The 12,601-nt window shown below is 49.3% G+C and overlaps 4 protein-coding genes across 4 annotated transcripts; 3 read left to right on the plus strand and 1 right to left on the minus strand.

Moving 5' to 3' along the window:
- The first annotated feature begins 68 nt into the window (after positions 1–68).
- BJY04DRAFT_52718 (putative glycerol-3-phosphate acyltransferase Sct1) lies at positions 69–3,169 on the plus strand. The gene is made up of 4 exons (XM_073720570.1): positions 69–570; positions 635–1,229; positions 1,286–1,554; positions 1,609–3,169. Exons 1-4 carry the CDS (start codon positions 400–402, stop codon positions 2,797–2,799), a joined length of 2,226 nt encoding a protein of 741 aa, XP_073571840.1. The 5' UTR covers positions 69–399; the 3' UTR covers positions 2,800–3,169.
- A 380-nt stretch (positions 3,170–3,549) lies between these two features.
- BJY04DRAFT_52730 (undecaprenyl diphosphate synthase family protein) lies at positions 3,550–5,270 on the plus strand. Its single transcript, XM_073720571.1, has 2 exons — positions 3,550–3,872; positions 3,979–5,270. Exons 1-2 carry the CDS (start codon positions 3,648–3,650, stop codon positions 4,963–4,965), a joined length of 1,212 nt encoding a protein of 403 aa, XP_073571841.1. The 5' UTR covers positions 3,550–3,647; the 3' UTR covers positions 4,966–5,270.
- Positions 5,271–5,297: 27 nt separating this feature from the next.
- lys9 (saccharopine dehydrogenase (NADP+, L-glutamate-forming)) lies at positions 5,298–7,567 on the plus strand. Its single transcript, XM_073711129.1, has 7 exons — positions 5,298–5,395; positions 5,496–5,549; positions 5,693–5,802; positions 5,870–6,046; positions 6,112–6,150; positions 6,217–7,041; positions 7,119–7,567. The coding sequence occupies exons 1-7, from the start codon at positions 5,344–5,346 to the stop codon at positions 7,212–7,214; spliced, it is 1,353 nt and encodes a 450-aa protein (XP_073571842.1). The 5' UTR covers positions 5,298–5,343; the 3' UTR covers positions 7,215–7,567.
- A 577-nt stretch (positions 7,568–8,144) lies between these two features.
- Positions 8,145–9,270, minus strand: fbp1 (fructose 1,6-bisphosphate 1-phosphatase; the record flags this gene model as incomplete). Its single annotated transcript, XM_073716117.1, has 2 exons — positions 8,145–9,084; positions 9,149–9,270. The coding sequence occupies 2 exons, from the start codon at positions 9,268–9,270 to the stop codon at positions 8,145–8,147; spliced, it is 1,062 nt and encodes a 353-aa protein (XP_073571843.1).
- Positions 9,271–12,601: the final 3,331 nt, after the last annotated feature.

A 12,601-nucleotide genomic window follows, 5' to 3' on the forward strand; every position in this document is an offset into this window, starting at 1 on the left:
CCACCCCACCACTGAGAAAATTCCAGACTTCCGCTCCAAGTCTGAGCACTGTCACGTCACATGCGCTACTGCCATCCGGGATCTGTTGAGGCCAACGCCTGCTTGAGTTTCGTCTCCTGCTCATACGAGACATAGCTCCTGACGGCCAAACACGATTCCCGGCCTCTGATCTGTGTTACAGCTACAACTGGGCTGTTTACAGGGGCAGGACATGCCGTCTCGCCTTTCTTTGTTCACGCGCACGCTTCCTACGAAATCAGGAATTGAAGTCCATCTTCGCACTTGCAGATAAGGGCCCTCTGACTGAGCTTCCTCTATTCTTCGTTCTTTTCCAACCCTTCTTCTCGATCACTACGCTACGCTTCATATTGAGCGCTCGTGTGCTCTCCTCTTGACGTCATGGCGAGTAAACCGTATATTCCGCCCTTGATCTCCTGGCTGTACGATCTTGTTTTATGGACGTTCTCAGTCCTCATTGATCTCTTCTTTCGGGAGGTTCATCCCCGCGGATCATGGAAGATTCCTCGAAGGGGCCCGATGATTATCGTGGCTGCCCCTCATGCCAATCAGGTACGGTTTATTGAGGTTCCGCCGGTCTGCTATCAGATGGACTAACCATTGGGCAACATTATAGTTCGTGGACTCGTTGATTCTTATGCGTGTACTACGCTCCGAGGCGCATCGCCGGATCTCATTCCTGATCGCTGAGAAATCGTTCCGCCGCAAGTTTATCGGATTCCTGGCAAGGAATATTGGGACTGTTCCTGTATCTCGGGCAATGGACATGTTGAAACCTGGGCAGGGCACCGTTTATCTCCCAGATCCCATCAATGAGCCTACAATATTGCGCGGCGTCGGCACCAATTTCGAAGGACCAGGCTTTGAAAAGGACGGCACAATTGCGCTGCCCACGATCAATGGAACCTCACATAGTGAGAGCATTGCCGAGATTCGTGGTCCGGAGGAGCTGGTCTTGAAGAAACCTTTCAGTCACAAGGATGCGCTGTTCCAGCTTACGGGTCGCCAGGATATTACTGATGATGGAAAGTTCTCGGGAGATGCTTCGGAAAAAGATCCCGATTTTAAGGGTTCCAAGTTCAAGGTAGCCCCTCACGTGGACCAGAGTGCGGTGTACGACGCCGTTTTTGGGAGGCTTCTTGGAGGTGGTTGTATCGGTATCTTCCCAGAAGGGGGCAGCCATGATCGACCTGACCTGCTTCCTTTAAAACGTAAGTTCTTGCCGCCCCAGCTGTGTACACGAAGCGATAACTAATCCTCACCCTAGCCGGTGTCGCTCTCATGGCTCTTGGTACCTTGGCCGAGAATCCTGATTGCGGTTTAAAAATCGTACCCTGCGGGATGAACTATTTTCATGCCCACAAATTCCGCTCGAGGGCCGTTATTGAGTTTGGCACGCCGTTAGAAGTCCCTAGGGAGTTAGTAGAAAAATACAAAAATGGCGACAGGAGGGGTGCTGTCGGCCCGTTACTCGATATGATCTATCAGAGTCTCGTGGCAGTGACTGTAACCAGCCCCGATTACGAGACACTGATGGTTCGTTGAATGTCTTCCATTTGTGATCAAGGCCGAGACTAACAGAAATTCTAGGTTATTCAAGCTGCTCGTCGTTTGTACAACATCAAGGGAAAGAAGCTGCCACTTCCAATGGTAGTTGAACTCAACCGTCGACTCGTCAAAGGCTATTCACACTTCAAGGATGATCAGCGTATCGTGGCTCTGAAAAAGTCGATTGCGGACTATAATAAGCAGCTGCGACTTCTAGGAATCCGCGACCATCAGGTTGAATACGCTAAGTTCTCATTCGTCAAGGTGATTGCGACATTGATCTATCGCCTGGGTAAATTAGCGCTTCTGACCATTGGCACATTGCCCGGACTTCTGCTTTTCACCCCGGTTTTCATTACGACCAAACTGATCTCCAACAAGAAATCCAAAGAGGCGCTTGCTGCTTCCACGGTCAAGCTTCAAGGCCGCGATGTGATGGCAACATGGAAACTTCTCGTCGCACTTGCATTTGCCCCGGCCCTTTACGCTTTTTATACGACGTCCTTCACCTACTGGGCCTATCGCAATCGGATCAATGGCTTCGTCCCTGAATGGGTGCCGTTATGGACGCTTGTGCCCATTGGCATGGTCTTATTCCCAACCATCACATTTGCTGCGCTGCGTATCGGCGAGATCGGCATGGATATTGTGAAATCTCTGCGCCCACTCTTACTGTCGCTGAACCCATCATCCGCTAACACTCTGGTCAAACTCCGTCTGAGACGCGCTGCACTCGCCAAGCAGGTGACCGATACCATTAACACTCTTGGCCCTGAGCTGTTCCCCGACTTCGATGCCGCCAGGATCGTGACAGATCCTTTCCGAGAGCTTAACCGACAGGCTGCGAACATTGAAAACGAACAGCCGCCCAATGTGGAGATCAGGAGGGCAAGCACAGTAGATTTCGAGGGCTCTGCTTCACAGGAACCACTTCCCCGAAACGAGTCTTTCCACAATCTTGCGAACTTTGGCTTTTTCTCAACACGACCTCCCAGCCGTAACCGCAGCCGCAGCAACAGTCGCCGAAGCTCGTTTGGGACGGGGCAGCAGCTGAAGCCACTCAGCCAGCTCGCGTCCAAAGATGGCTTGGACGAAGTAAGTTTCAAGATTCGTGACGCGATGCGCGAACGCGGTGAACAACGACGTCGACGAAGTGAAGATAACAGCAGCTGGGACATGGCCAGCTCGGGACCCGGAACGCCACTTAGCGAAGAAAGCCGGAAGGATATATAAAAATTCTTCCTGCTATGAGTCAGGCCATTGGAGGATCACCCTGCCTATAATGACAGCGGCGGAGTTTGGCGTTTATCATCATTCCTTCCTGTACTCTTCACACTATGTACCTAGTATGGAACCCCGCAGCAAGTCGGACGATTGTAATGGCAAATCTTGTTTTGAACGCGCGAGTATGAGCACATGAGACTTACCAGTTGTTCATACCCATATCAACCCCGCATCAATCTGTCCTGACTATCAGATACAAGCAGAGAGAGAGCGGAAGTAGAGAGCCTCGGACCGCAGCCTGGGAGGCAAGCCTTACACGTGGGCCTAAGTTTGACCCACTACCGTTGGCTGTCGGGAACTACCTACGCAATCATTAATAGGAGCGTACTATCGTCCTTCTAATATCGTCATTATAATTATAGACCAGGTCATTTCTTCTGCTCGTTGAAGCAAATCGTCAGCTTGAGGCGGCCCCTACCTAGGTATCCGCTTTCGTCCCCCTGTTTCTTTTTTTTCTAGGTACGCATTACCGCCCTCCGCGCTGTCCACTGTCCTTTGCTGTCAGATCAGCAAAAGCACAAGTAAAACGGTGTAGCCTACTGGCCACTGGCTGCGCCCTGTCGCCATCAAGAAAATTGTCGCTCACAGTCTTTATTTCCAGTTGCATGATACCCTCAAATAGATCTTGTCTCTCATTCTTCGTGGGTTTCCAACTCTTGCATCATCCGCTTGCATTTTCAATCGCACACGACAATCGCTCCGACGCCTCAAAACAGCTCTGACGCCTTTCCACGATCCCAAGATTTATAAAATCATTTTACAACTAGATTTACCATCATACAAATCGAAAATTCACAATGGCGACATCAATGCACCTTTCGAGGCTCAGAAACTGGTTCCTTGCATCACCCCCCATCGAGTATGCGATCTCCAAGCTCCGGGATTTGCTGGTTGGAGCAATCAGACAGGGGCCAGTTCCACAGCATATTGCTTTCATAATGGATGGAAACCGGAGATTTGCCCGCACTCACGGGATTGAAACGGTGGAGGGACATAATCTGGGGTTTGAGGCGCTGGCGCGGGTAAGTTACAAAGTCATATTATTGGCCGAGGGGCTTTCACGCTCTTTTTAAATATGCGCTCTTTATAGCATTATGCGGAGTGCTAATGCCTGTTCTCGTGTTCTAGATCCTCGAGGTTTGCTACCGCAGCGGAGTCCAAGTCGTCACTATATACGCTTTTAGCATCGAAAACTTCAAACGATCGAAGTTCGAGGTGGATGCTCTGATGGAAATGGCGAGGGTCAAGTTATCACAAATGGCTCAACATGGTGAAATCCTAGACCGCTATGGTGCCAAAGTCCGTGTGCTTGGTCGATTGGATTTGCTCCGCCCCGATGTGCTTGCTGCGGTGAACCGTTCAGTCGAAATGACGAAGAATAATGGCGACCGTGTCTTGAACATTTGCTTTCCCTATACCTCGCGCGACGAAATCACCGGCGCCATTCGCGAGACCGTAGCAGAGTATAGCACGCCGCTAAGGTCAGCCCGTTCATCATCGTCGCTTTCACGAACGCCGTTTTCCGAAGATCACATCACACAAAATATCAGGTCTCGAACAGCGAATGGAAAGTTGGAGGACTCTAGTACAGAATCTGACGCTGTATCAGAGTCGTCCACGCTCGGGGAAGATGAACCTCATAAAACCAACGACCAGAACGGTGTCTACCAAACCGAATCCGCCCTCTCATCGGCTGCCACGCTTCATCTGCCTGAGAAGCCCTCCAACGGCCGGAAGGCAAAACACACATCCGGGGCTGAACCGCCGGTATTCAAGTCGCCAGAGACCATCACACGTCAAACATTATCAGAACATTTACTTACTCGCGAAAACCCTCCTCTTGACCTGTTGATACGCACTTCCGGAGTGGAGCGTCTCAGTGACTTCATGCTCTGGCAATGCCACGAGAACACAGAGATTGCTTTCCTAGATATTCTGTGGCCCGAGTTCGACCTTTGGCAGTTCTTGCCCGTTTTGCTGAGGTGGCAGCGAAGAGTCGCCAAGGCAAGGAAGAACCCAGACGCTGAAGGGAACTTTGATGGTGAGTTTCAGGAATCAGACGAAAGCAGGGAAGAGCTTGTGGTCAGCTCAAGTGCCAAGGTCAAGAGCTTATAATATATCCTTTTGTTTTCGATACACTCATTATAGCAACTCGGTATAGCATTAGAATACCTGGGAGTTTATGGTCTCCATTTTATATCCGTTTTAGGGTTGGGAATACTTGCATATTGTACCATTGACGAGTATTGATTGTGTACATAGGTATTGCATCCATACATAAGTCTCAAGCAGATCCAATTAGGCAGAGTGTCTTTCTCTTGCGTGCTCCTGAGCTGTTATATCTACAGATTGGAGGAGCTCCGATACCGCATTGGAGATAACATCACGTGATGGCCCACACAGAGCGGCGGGGGTAACTTTGTGAAAGCATCTCCAGTGACTCAATCGAATTTCCTTCCTCCAGTATAATCTTCATATATTCCAATTATCACAATGGCTAAGCAAATTGCTGGTTCCAAGGTTCTCCTGCTAGGCTCAGGCTTTGGTACAGTCCTTCCATCCCACTTTCCCCCCACCTTAACGCAGAACCCCGCATTTACTATATAAATGACTATACGTAACTAACTAGGGTTTGCCTTAAATAGTCACCAAGCCCACTGTTGAGGTTCTTGACAAAGCGGACATCGAGGTTACCGTCGGTACGTACTAGAATTTGAATATGCAGCCGGATTGGTGCCTACACTGTTTTACGCCGAGGATAACCCGCCCCCATGAGAAAAGTCACACCTCATAAGTTAAAGCATATCGCATGCTAATAACTGCTTCTTGCTATACTATATAGCTTGCAGAACTCTCGACAATGCCCAGAAGCTCGCTGAGGGCTTCAAGAACGCTAAGGCTATCTCCCTCGACGTCAATGATGAGAAGGCCCTTGACGAGGCCGCTTCTAAGGCATGCCACCCACGCACGATACCTTTCTCTCCGTCTATTTGCTAATTGATTGTTTCTATGATTACAGGTCGACGTCCTCATCTCCCTCATTCCTTATACCTTCCACGCCCAGGTGATCAAATCCGCCATCCGCACCAAGAAGCATGTTGTCACCACATCCTACGTTTCTCCTGCCATGGAGGAGCTCGATGCTCAGGCCAAGGAGGCTGGCATCACTGTCATGAACGAGATTGGTCTTGATCCTGTGGGTGTTCTCATTGTTTTTTTTTCGCGTTGAAAACCTCTATATACTGACTGGTTCCCAATTAGGGTATCGATCATCTGTACGCTGTCAAGACCATCCACGAGGTACGAGTGTTCTCTTACAACAAAAAATAACTACCCACTGTGGAGGTTAACAATCTGAAATGATAGGTCCACGCCGAAGGTGGTAAGATCATTGACTTCCTTTCATACTGCGGCGGTCTTCCTGCCCCCGAGTGCTCCAACAACCCCCTCGGCTACAAGTTCTCCTGGTCCAGTCGCGGTGTCCTGCTCGCCCTCCGCAACGCCGCCAAATTCTACAAGGACGGACAAGAATTCAGCGTTGCCGGCCCCGAGCTCATGGCCGAAGCTAAGCCCTACTACATCTACCCCGGCTTCGCCTTTGTCGCTTATCCCAACCGCGACTCCACTCCTTTCCGTGAGCGTTACGATATCCCCGAGGCCCAGACCGTCGTTCGTGGCACCCTCCGTTACCAGGGCTTCCCAGAATTCATCAAGGTCCTCGTCGACATTGGCTTCCTCAGCGATGAAGCCCGCGACTACCTCAAATCCGCCATCTCCTGGAAGGAGGCCACCCAGAAGATCCTCGGCGCCACTTCTTCCTCCGAGAAGGACCTCGAGTCCGCTATCTCCTCCAAGACCGCTTTCCCCAACGATGACGAGAAGAATCGCATTATCTCCGGCCTCCGCTGGATTGGTCTCTTCTCCGATGAGAAGATCACCCCCCGCGGAAACCCTCTCGACACCCTCTGCGCTACTCTTGAGCAGAAGATGCAGTACGGACCTGAAGAGCGTGATCTCGTCATGCTCCAGCACAAATTTGGCATCGAGCACAAGGACGGCTCCAAGGAGGTCCGCACTAGCACGCTTTGCGAGTACGGTGTTCCCGGTGGATACTCGGCCATGGCTAAGACCGTTGGTGTGCCCTGCGGTGTTGCCGTGAAGTTGGTGCTTGACGGTACTATCAGCAAGAAGGTAAGTTAGAGCCTTTTCTTTTATCTATTCAAAGCTCCTGGCAAGTGAGGAACTCTCGGCTAACATTTTATTAATAGGGTATCCTCGCCCCCATGACCTGGGACATCTGCGAGCCCATCCTCAAGACCCTCAAGGCCGACTATGGCATTGAGATGATTGAGAAGACCCTGTAAATGTTCAGCTTCTAGGCACTCCATAGCGGAGAAGTCATGACTATCTAAAAAAAGAAGTCTACATAGATAAAAGAAATAGAACTGAACTTTTTCCAGGATGCTGACTGGGATGCAGACCTTGACTGTGATATAGAACGTAGTTGAGGCCTGCATATACAAACAAAGCCCGCTTCTCACTCTCTCGGCGGTACTTTACCATCAATCCATTTCGGCTTGCAACCCATGGGTGATACAAGTTCAGCTTCTTCATTCCGGGTATTGTATCACCTACTCGGTTTGCGAACCGCGGGAGCTTGCATCTCCTAGGTATACCAGAATTGTGCTTTTTACGCTTTCCGTTCGGGGCAGAATTCTCATGGTTTGCGTTGATTTTGTAGAATACTAGAATTTTCAGCTAGAGAGTAAGAGTTTGATCAACATCAAAATGCTGAGGATCATCGTAGGAGTCATTTTTGCTGCAAGCTCAGCGACTCGGGTAGACATGGATAAGGTTGCTTGAAGGAGGAAGATCACTCGGGATCTATCAGCTACTTTATATACACCGAAGTACTAAAGCTAGATGTTCTCTTCGAGTCCAATTGATTTAAATGGTTTATCATTGACTTCTAGATCCTGAATGCCACCGCGTGCAATATATTTATACCAAGACTGTGCTCGTCCATCCAAGCTTTCCAATGTTAATTGTAGCTTGGAACCAAAACAGTTGAAAGAGCTTTCTACTAGGGTACGAGGAACATTCGAGTTTAGGATATTTTCATCATTTTTTTATTATATTCTATTTGATATTGTTTTGGAAAGATGGCCAGCTCAAATAGCAAAGCACGATTTCATCATAACCAAGCCACAGAACACCGACCAGACGCCAACAGCTACGAAAGCATCATTACTCGGAACGTTCAGAAAAGTATCAAGTTATGCCATGCTTGACACTTAGTTCTGATACTTGTTGTACGTATCGATAATCTTCTGCACCTCATCCCTTGAGCCGAGGAACACACCGCTGCGGTCGTGGATGTGTTCAGGCTGGACAGAGAGGAGACGCTCCATGCGCGAGTTGACGGCCTTGCCGCCTGCGTTCTCGAAGATCATAGCCATGGGCGCGCACTCGTACAAAATACGCAGCTTGCCCTTGGGGCTCTTGGAGTCGGCTGGGTACGCGAAGATACCGCCGTAGAGGAGGGTCCGGTAGGCATCTGCAACCATGGAACCGATGTAACGCGCACTGTAGGGCTTTTTGCCCTCTTCAGGCCGCTTGAGGGAGTCGAAGTAGGCGTTGCACCACTCGTCCCAGTAGAGGGAGTTACCCTCGTTGACGGAGTAGATGGCGCGAGTCGGGGGCATCTGCATGTTGGGGTGGGTGAGGATGAACTCGCCGAGGGAGTTCTCGAGGGTGAAGCCGTTGACGCCGCCGTTCTTCATGGTGATGACGAGCTGCGCGGATGCGCCATACATGGTGAAACCGGAGGCGACCATTTCGGTACCAGGGAGGAGGACGTCCTCGGCCTTGACGGACTTGCCGGGGCCGAGAATGTCATCGGGGAGCTTGAAGATACCGAAGATTGTTCCAACTGAGACGCCAGCGTCGAGGTTGGAGGAACCGTCAATGGGATCGCAGACGACGGCATAGCGGGCATTGGGGTGCTCGTCGAAAACAATGGCTTCTTCCTCTTCTTCTGAGACGAGGATGCGGCACTTGCCGGAGGTCTTCATGGCAGCAACAAAGACATCGTTGCCAATAACGTCGAGCTTCTTTTGGTCGTCGCCGGTTGTGTTTGAGGAACCGGCGAGACCGGTCAGGTTGATTAATGTGGCACGACGAATGTAATAAGCAATTGACTTGAAGGAGAATTGGAGAGCGTGACACAGGAGTCTGAATTCAATAGGTTTTAGTTTGAGCCCTGTCCGAAGTACGGAGTATGCAGGAGTTTACTCACGTGAAATCACCAGTGGCCTCAGGGACCTTCACTTGCTCCTCGGTAAGGAATCTTGTGAGAGTAACGATATCAGTGTTGATGTTCTCATTGCCCACCGCACCAGCATTGCCATTAGAAGCCATGTTTAATGCGCGTAAATCGAATGTTTAGAGAAATTGGGTGTATAAAAGATGAGCTTCTCAAGATTGCGGGGAAGCGGAAGATATGGCTTCGGAGTCTGATTCAATGCCCGACCTCGGTTCAACGGAGAAATCAGGATAAGAGAGAGTTAAGGGAGGATGAGAGGAGCAGATATATGGCTCAATGCGAGTATAGCCGGGAGATTGAGGGGAGTGTAGCTGCAGGATGAGTAATTTGTAGGAGGAATTTCTGACGGACCCTTGAGGTCCGGAAACCCCCCATGGTATTTAAAGGCGCAGAGAGTATACTCCGTTCACCAGGAGCAATCTTTTACCGGTCAAGTGAACGAGCCAGAACGTCAGAGATGGCCCTGTTGTGGTAGGCTGGTGGAGAGCCTTGACGCCATGAGCTGGAGGACTGTTTTCGTCATACTCCCGTGACTCCCCTCGCAAACCACTGGTCCTCCCCGCGCTAGCCCCCTTCGGGATACTTGCCGGCTCTTTTCTCATGCTCAAGCCGAATGACCCCCGGTATTCCCCGCGGTCGGTTTCAAACTTATCTTAAGCTCTCGAGTGTTTGAGATGAAGGCTCTGGAAGTGGTGGAATAATTATTTCCTCCGGGTTAATGACCAGCGATGTTGCCTGGCGGGATCAAGAGTCAAGCTACGGAGTACGGAGTAGTAGATCGGGATCCCGCAGTCACTACTGATCTACTCCTACCAGGGCTACAGAGTCAGACTCCAGAGGACGACTGCCTGGTTCCAACAATGCACCTGCAGCAGCACCCACTTCTACGTAACGTAATAATGATGATGGTTCCTTCAATAATTCCTAAAATCTGGAGGCCACGCTGAACAACAGCAGGAATCGCGAGAAGTGGGCTCGAGAAGGTCACCAGACGTGCAAACTTGATAGTTTCCCTGCTGATCCTCTAGAGTAGTAAGAAGCCCCTGGTCGAGGCCCTTGCAAGGGGCACATGATGGCAATATATAAAAAAAGAGTTGAGGGGCACAGAGCTGGAGGCCCGCTTTACTTGCCGAACGTAGCACATGTATCACATGATATCAGCCTCAGTTTCTGAAATTGTCGCCTGAAATCTGAGGCTCTAAGGATCAGCTGACTGGTTTACATAAAAGTATCGTTGAATTAGCGGCTAAGCTGTGTGAGGACTAGCCCTTGCGCTAGCGTCTCGGTAAAACTAGCTCCGGCTGAGCAGCTAAAAAAACTTCGTGCATTCTCTGCTGCTTTCTTCTCCCAAACACTACACACTGCACTCAACCATCACGTCTTGTGCTGTCCCTTAATGGCAGGGATCCATGGCACATATCTGAAGACACTGCAATCGCAGTCTGATAACCATATACTGTCTCACTAACTGCATCGCGTCTAGCAGATTGCGTCCTGGTAAGCCCAATGAGCAACCCTCTGCCTTTTCATTCCCTTCCCTCTGTATGATGATACCGAGAACCATTTCAAACTAGAGTCTTTGACCCCAAGGGGCATGAAAACTCGATTCTTTGCACGTCAGTCTGATGAATTGCGAAGATGAATCTGTTTCTTTGACGCATAGCTTGGTTGCATGATGCTAACGAGCAACCTAGGACTAATTCATTTCTAGCTCAACTCGCATGTATTGGGCTTCCTTCTAGATCAATGGTATGTACTATCTATCTTTTCTCTTTATTCCGCCTTCCTCGAATGATGCTCTTCGTATTCTTATACGCTGGAAATTACCGACTGAGACCTTCGGGTTATTGAAGTCAACAAATGGCTATTTCTGACTTGGAATTCCTCCTCGTTGTTTGCTTGATATCATTATATGACATCTGCTGACATTGTTAAGATCTTCAGGAATTACAACCTGTGGACAAGCATGCTTCATCGGTAAGCTCTTCGCCTTTTTTTTGGCATCAAATTCTTTCGAAGATGAAGCGGCACTGGGCTCCGACGGCGTTCAAAAACGTTCGGTCGTGACGGATAAGCCATTTTGTGGCAGGCCTAGAAAACCTCGCCCACTGAGAATTGTCTCTGCGACACATGTTCTGTTTACTTCAGTCTTGCTCGAGGCTAATAACAAAGCCAGTTTCGAATAGAAACTCTTGAACAACCATTGTCCTCATCTCGTAAGGTAATACAACTCCACACCAAGCTACTTTCTTTCCACATGATGAACTCCTAGATGACGAGTCTTATTCGAGTTTTCGATGCTGACAACATCTTTTTAATACCATTCATGCTTTACTGACCCGAAACCTCTCACATCAATATTTGTGTTCTTTTGAAAATCATATTGCTAATTCTTCTTTCAGCTTCGAGCTATAGGTAGGACGGCTGCGACAACCTCCTGAGACGAACTCATGATATGTATGTCTCAACGTTTTCCACTCCTTCCACCTTTCCAATGATGAATCGACAAAAAATAAAAGACAAGCATATGTCCAAGTCAGCATTGCCGACTAAGACGACAAGTGTCAGGACTGATCTCATCATTTCTTGTTTACTCAGGCGCCTTCTATCAGTCCTAGTACTGACATGGTGCAGTATTTAGACAACTGACCCAAGACAGCGCTGCAGTTTATATTATAGGTAAACGTAAGTTGGCAGTCCTTCTCTTTTTCTCTCTCTTCTTTACAATGATGATTTCCTTTTATTTTATCACGACGGTCAACATATGTCTACCTTGATGACCACCGCCTGTGACAGGGCTCTTATCTGAAATCTGTTTGATGCGCTTTGTGTCTTGCATGTTGAGTGATGATAATAGCTGACATGTTGCAGTACTCTGTAGGACCACCGGCCTCAATACTTCCAGACCCTATCCAGATAATTTAATTATTCTCCCTTTGAACATATGATCCAACTGTATAGAAATTCCGTAAAATCCTGATTATGATCGAAGAAAGCGATTGTCTGACTGTTGCTCGTGATTGTACAAAGTATTCCTGCCAACCTGGACGGTGGACCCCTCAATCCTCAATGCTTTTCTTAGCGATCATCAACTAACCCAACCCAATGGGACAATGAGCCCATTTCCCACTACCACGACTTTGGATTAGCTAGATGAGAGACGGCCGAAGGTTTAATGCTAATTTGTTGAGCAGCGTGGGGAGCAAAGACAGTCCGGCCTGTGAGAAGACGCCAATGGTGACTCTAAGCGCCGACTCGACGCCGGCTGTGATGAAACCACCAAGGCTGCATAAGAAGGCCTTTGGACTCCGCTCTAGCTTCTGCAGCCATCTCTGACCGTTCCGGAACCTGGGCTGTGTTATTTTTATCTTTTTTGCCTGGGATCCTGGCTCCAACGAGACGGCAAGCCTCCTCCACACCTGGTTG

This window comes from Aspergillus karnatakaensis, assembly GCF_047715665.1.
Source record: "Aspergillus karnatakaensis strain CBS 102800 unplaced genomic scaffold BJY04scaffold_21, whole genome shotgun sequence".
Lineage (NCBI taxonomy): Eukaryota > Fungi > Ascomycota > Eurotiomycetes > Eurotiales > Aspergillaceae > Aspergillus > Aspergillus karnatakaensis.

Excerpts from the sequence above, each read along its gene's own strand:
- BJY04DRAFT_52718 (XM_073720570.1), top strand. The coding sequence starts at position 400 with ATGGCGAGTAAACCGTATATTCCGCCCTTGATCTCCTGGCTGTACGAT. Across the intron at positions 571-634 it reads CTGCCCCTCATGCCAATCAG|TTCGTGGACTCGTTGATTCT; the intron begins GTACGGTTTATT and ends GCAACATTATAG. Across the intron at positions 1,555-1,608 it reads CCGATTACGAGACACTGATG|GTTATTCAAGCTGCTCGTCG; the intron begins GTTCGTTGAATG and ends CAGAAATTCTAG.
- BJY04DRAFT_52730 (XM_073720571.1), top strand. The coding sequence starts at position 3,648 with ATGGCGACATCAATGCACCTTTCGAGGCTCAGAAACTGGTTCCTTGCA. Across the intron at positions 3,873-3,978 it reads GGTTTGAGGCGCTGGCGCGG|ATCCTCGAGGTTTGCTACCG; the intron begins GTAAGTTACAAA and ends CTCGTGTTCTAG.
- lys9 (XM_073711129.1), top strand. The coding sequence starts at position 5,344 with ATGGCTAAGCAAATTGCTGGTTCCAAGGTTCTCCTGCTAGGCTCAGGC. Across the intron at positions 5,803-5,869 it reads TTGACGAGGCCGCTTCTAAG|GTCGACGTCCTCATCTCCCT; the intron begins GCATGCCACCCA and ends CTATGATTACAG. Across the intron at positions 7,042-7,118 it reads ACGGTACTATCAGCAAGAAG|GGTATCCTCGCCCCCATGAC; the intron begins GTAAGTTAGAGC and ends TTTTATTAATAG.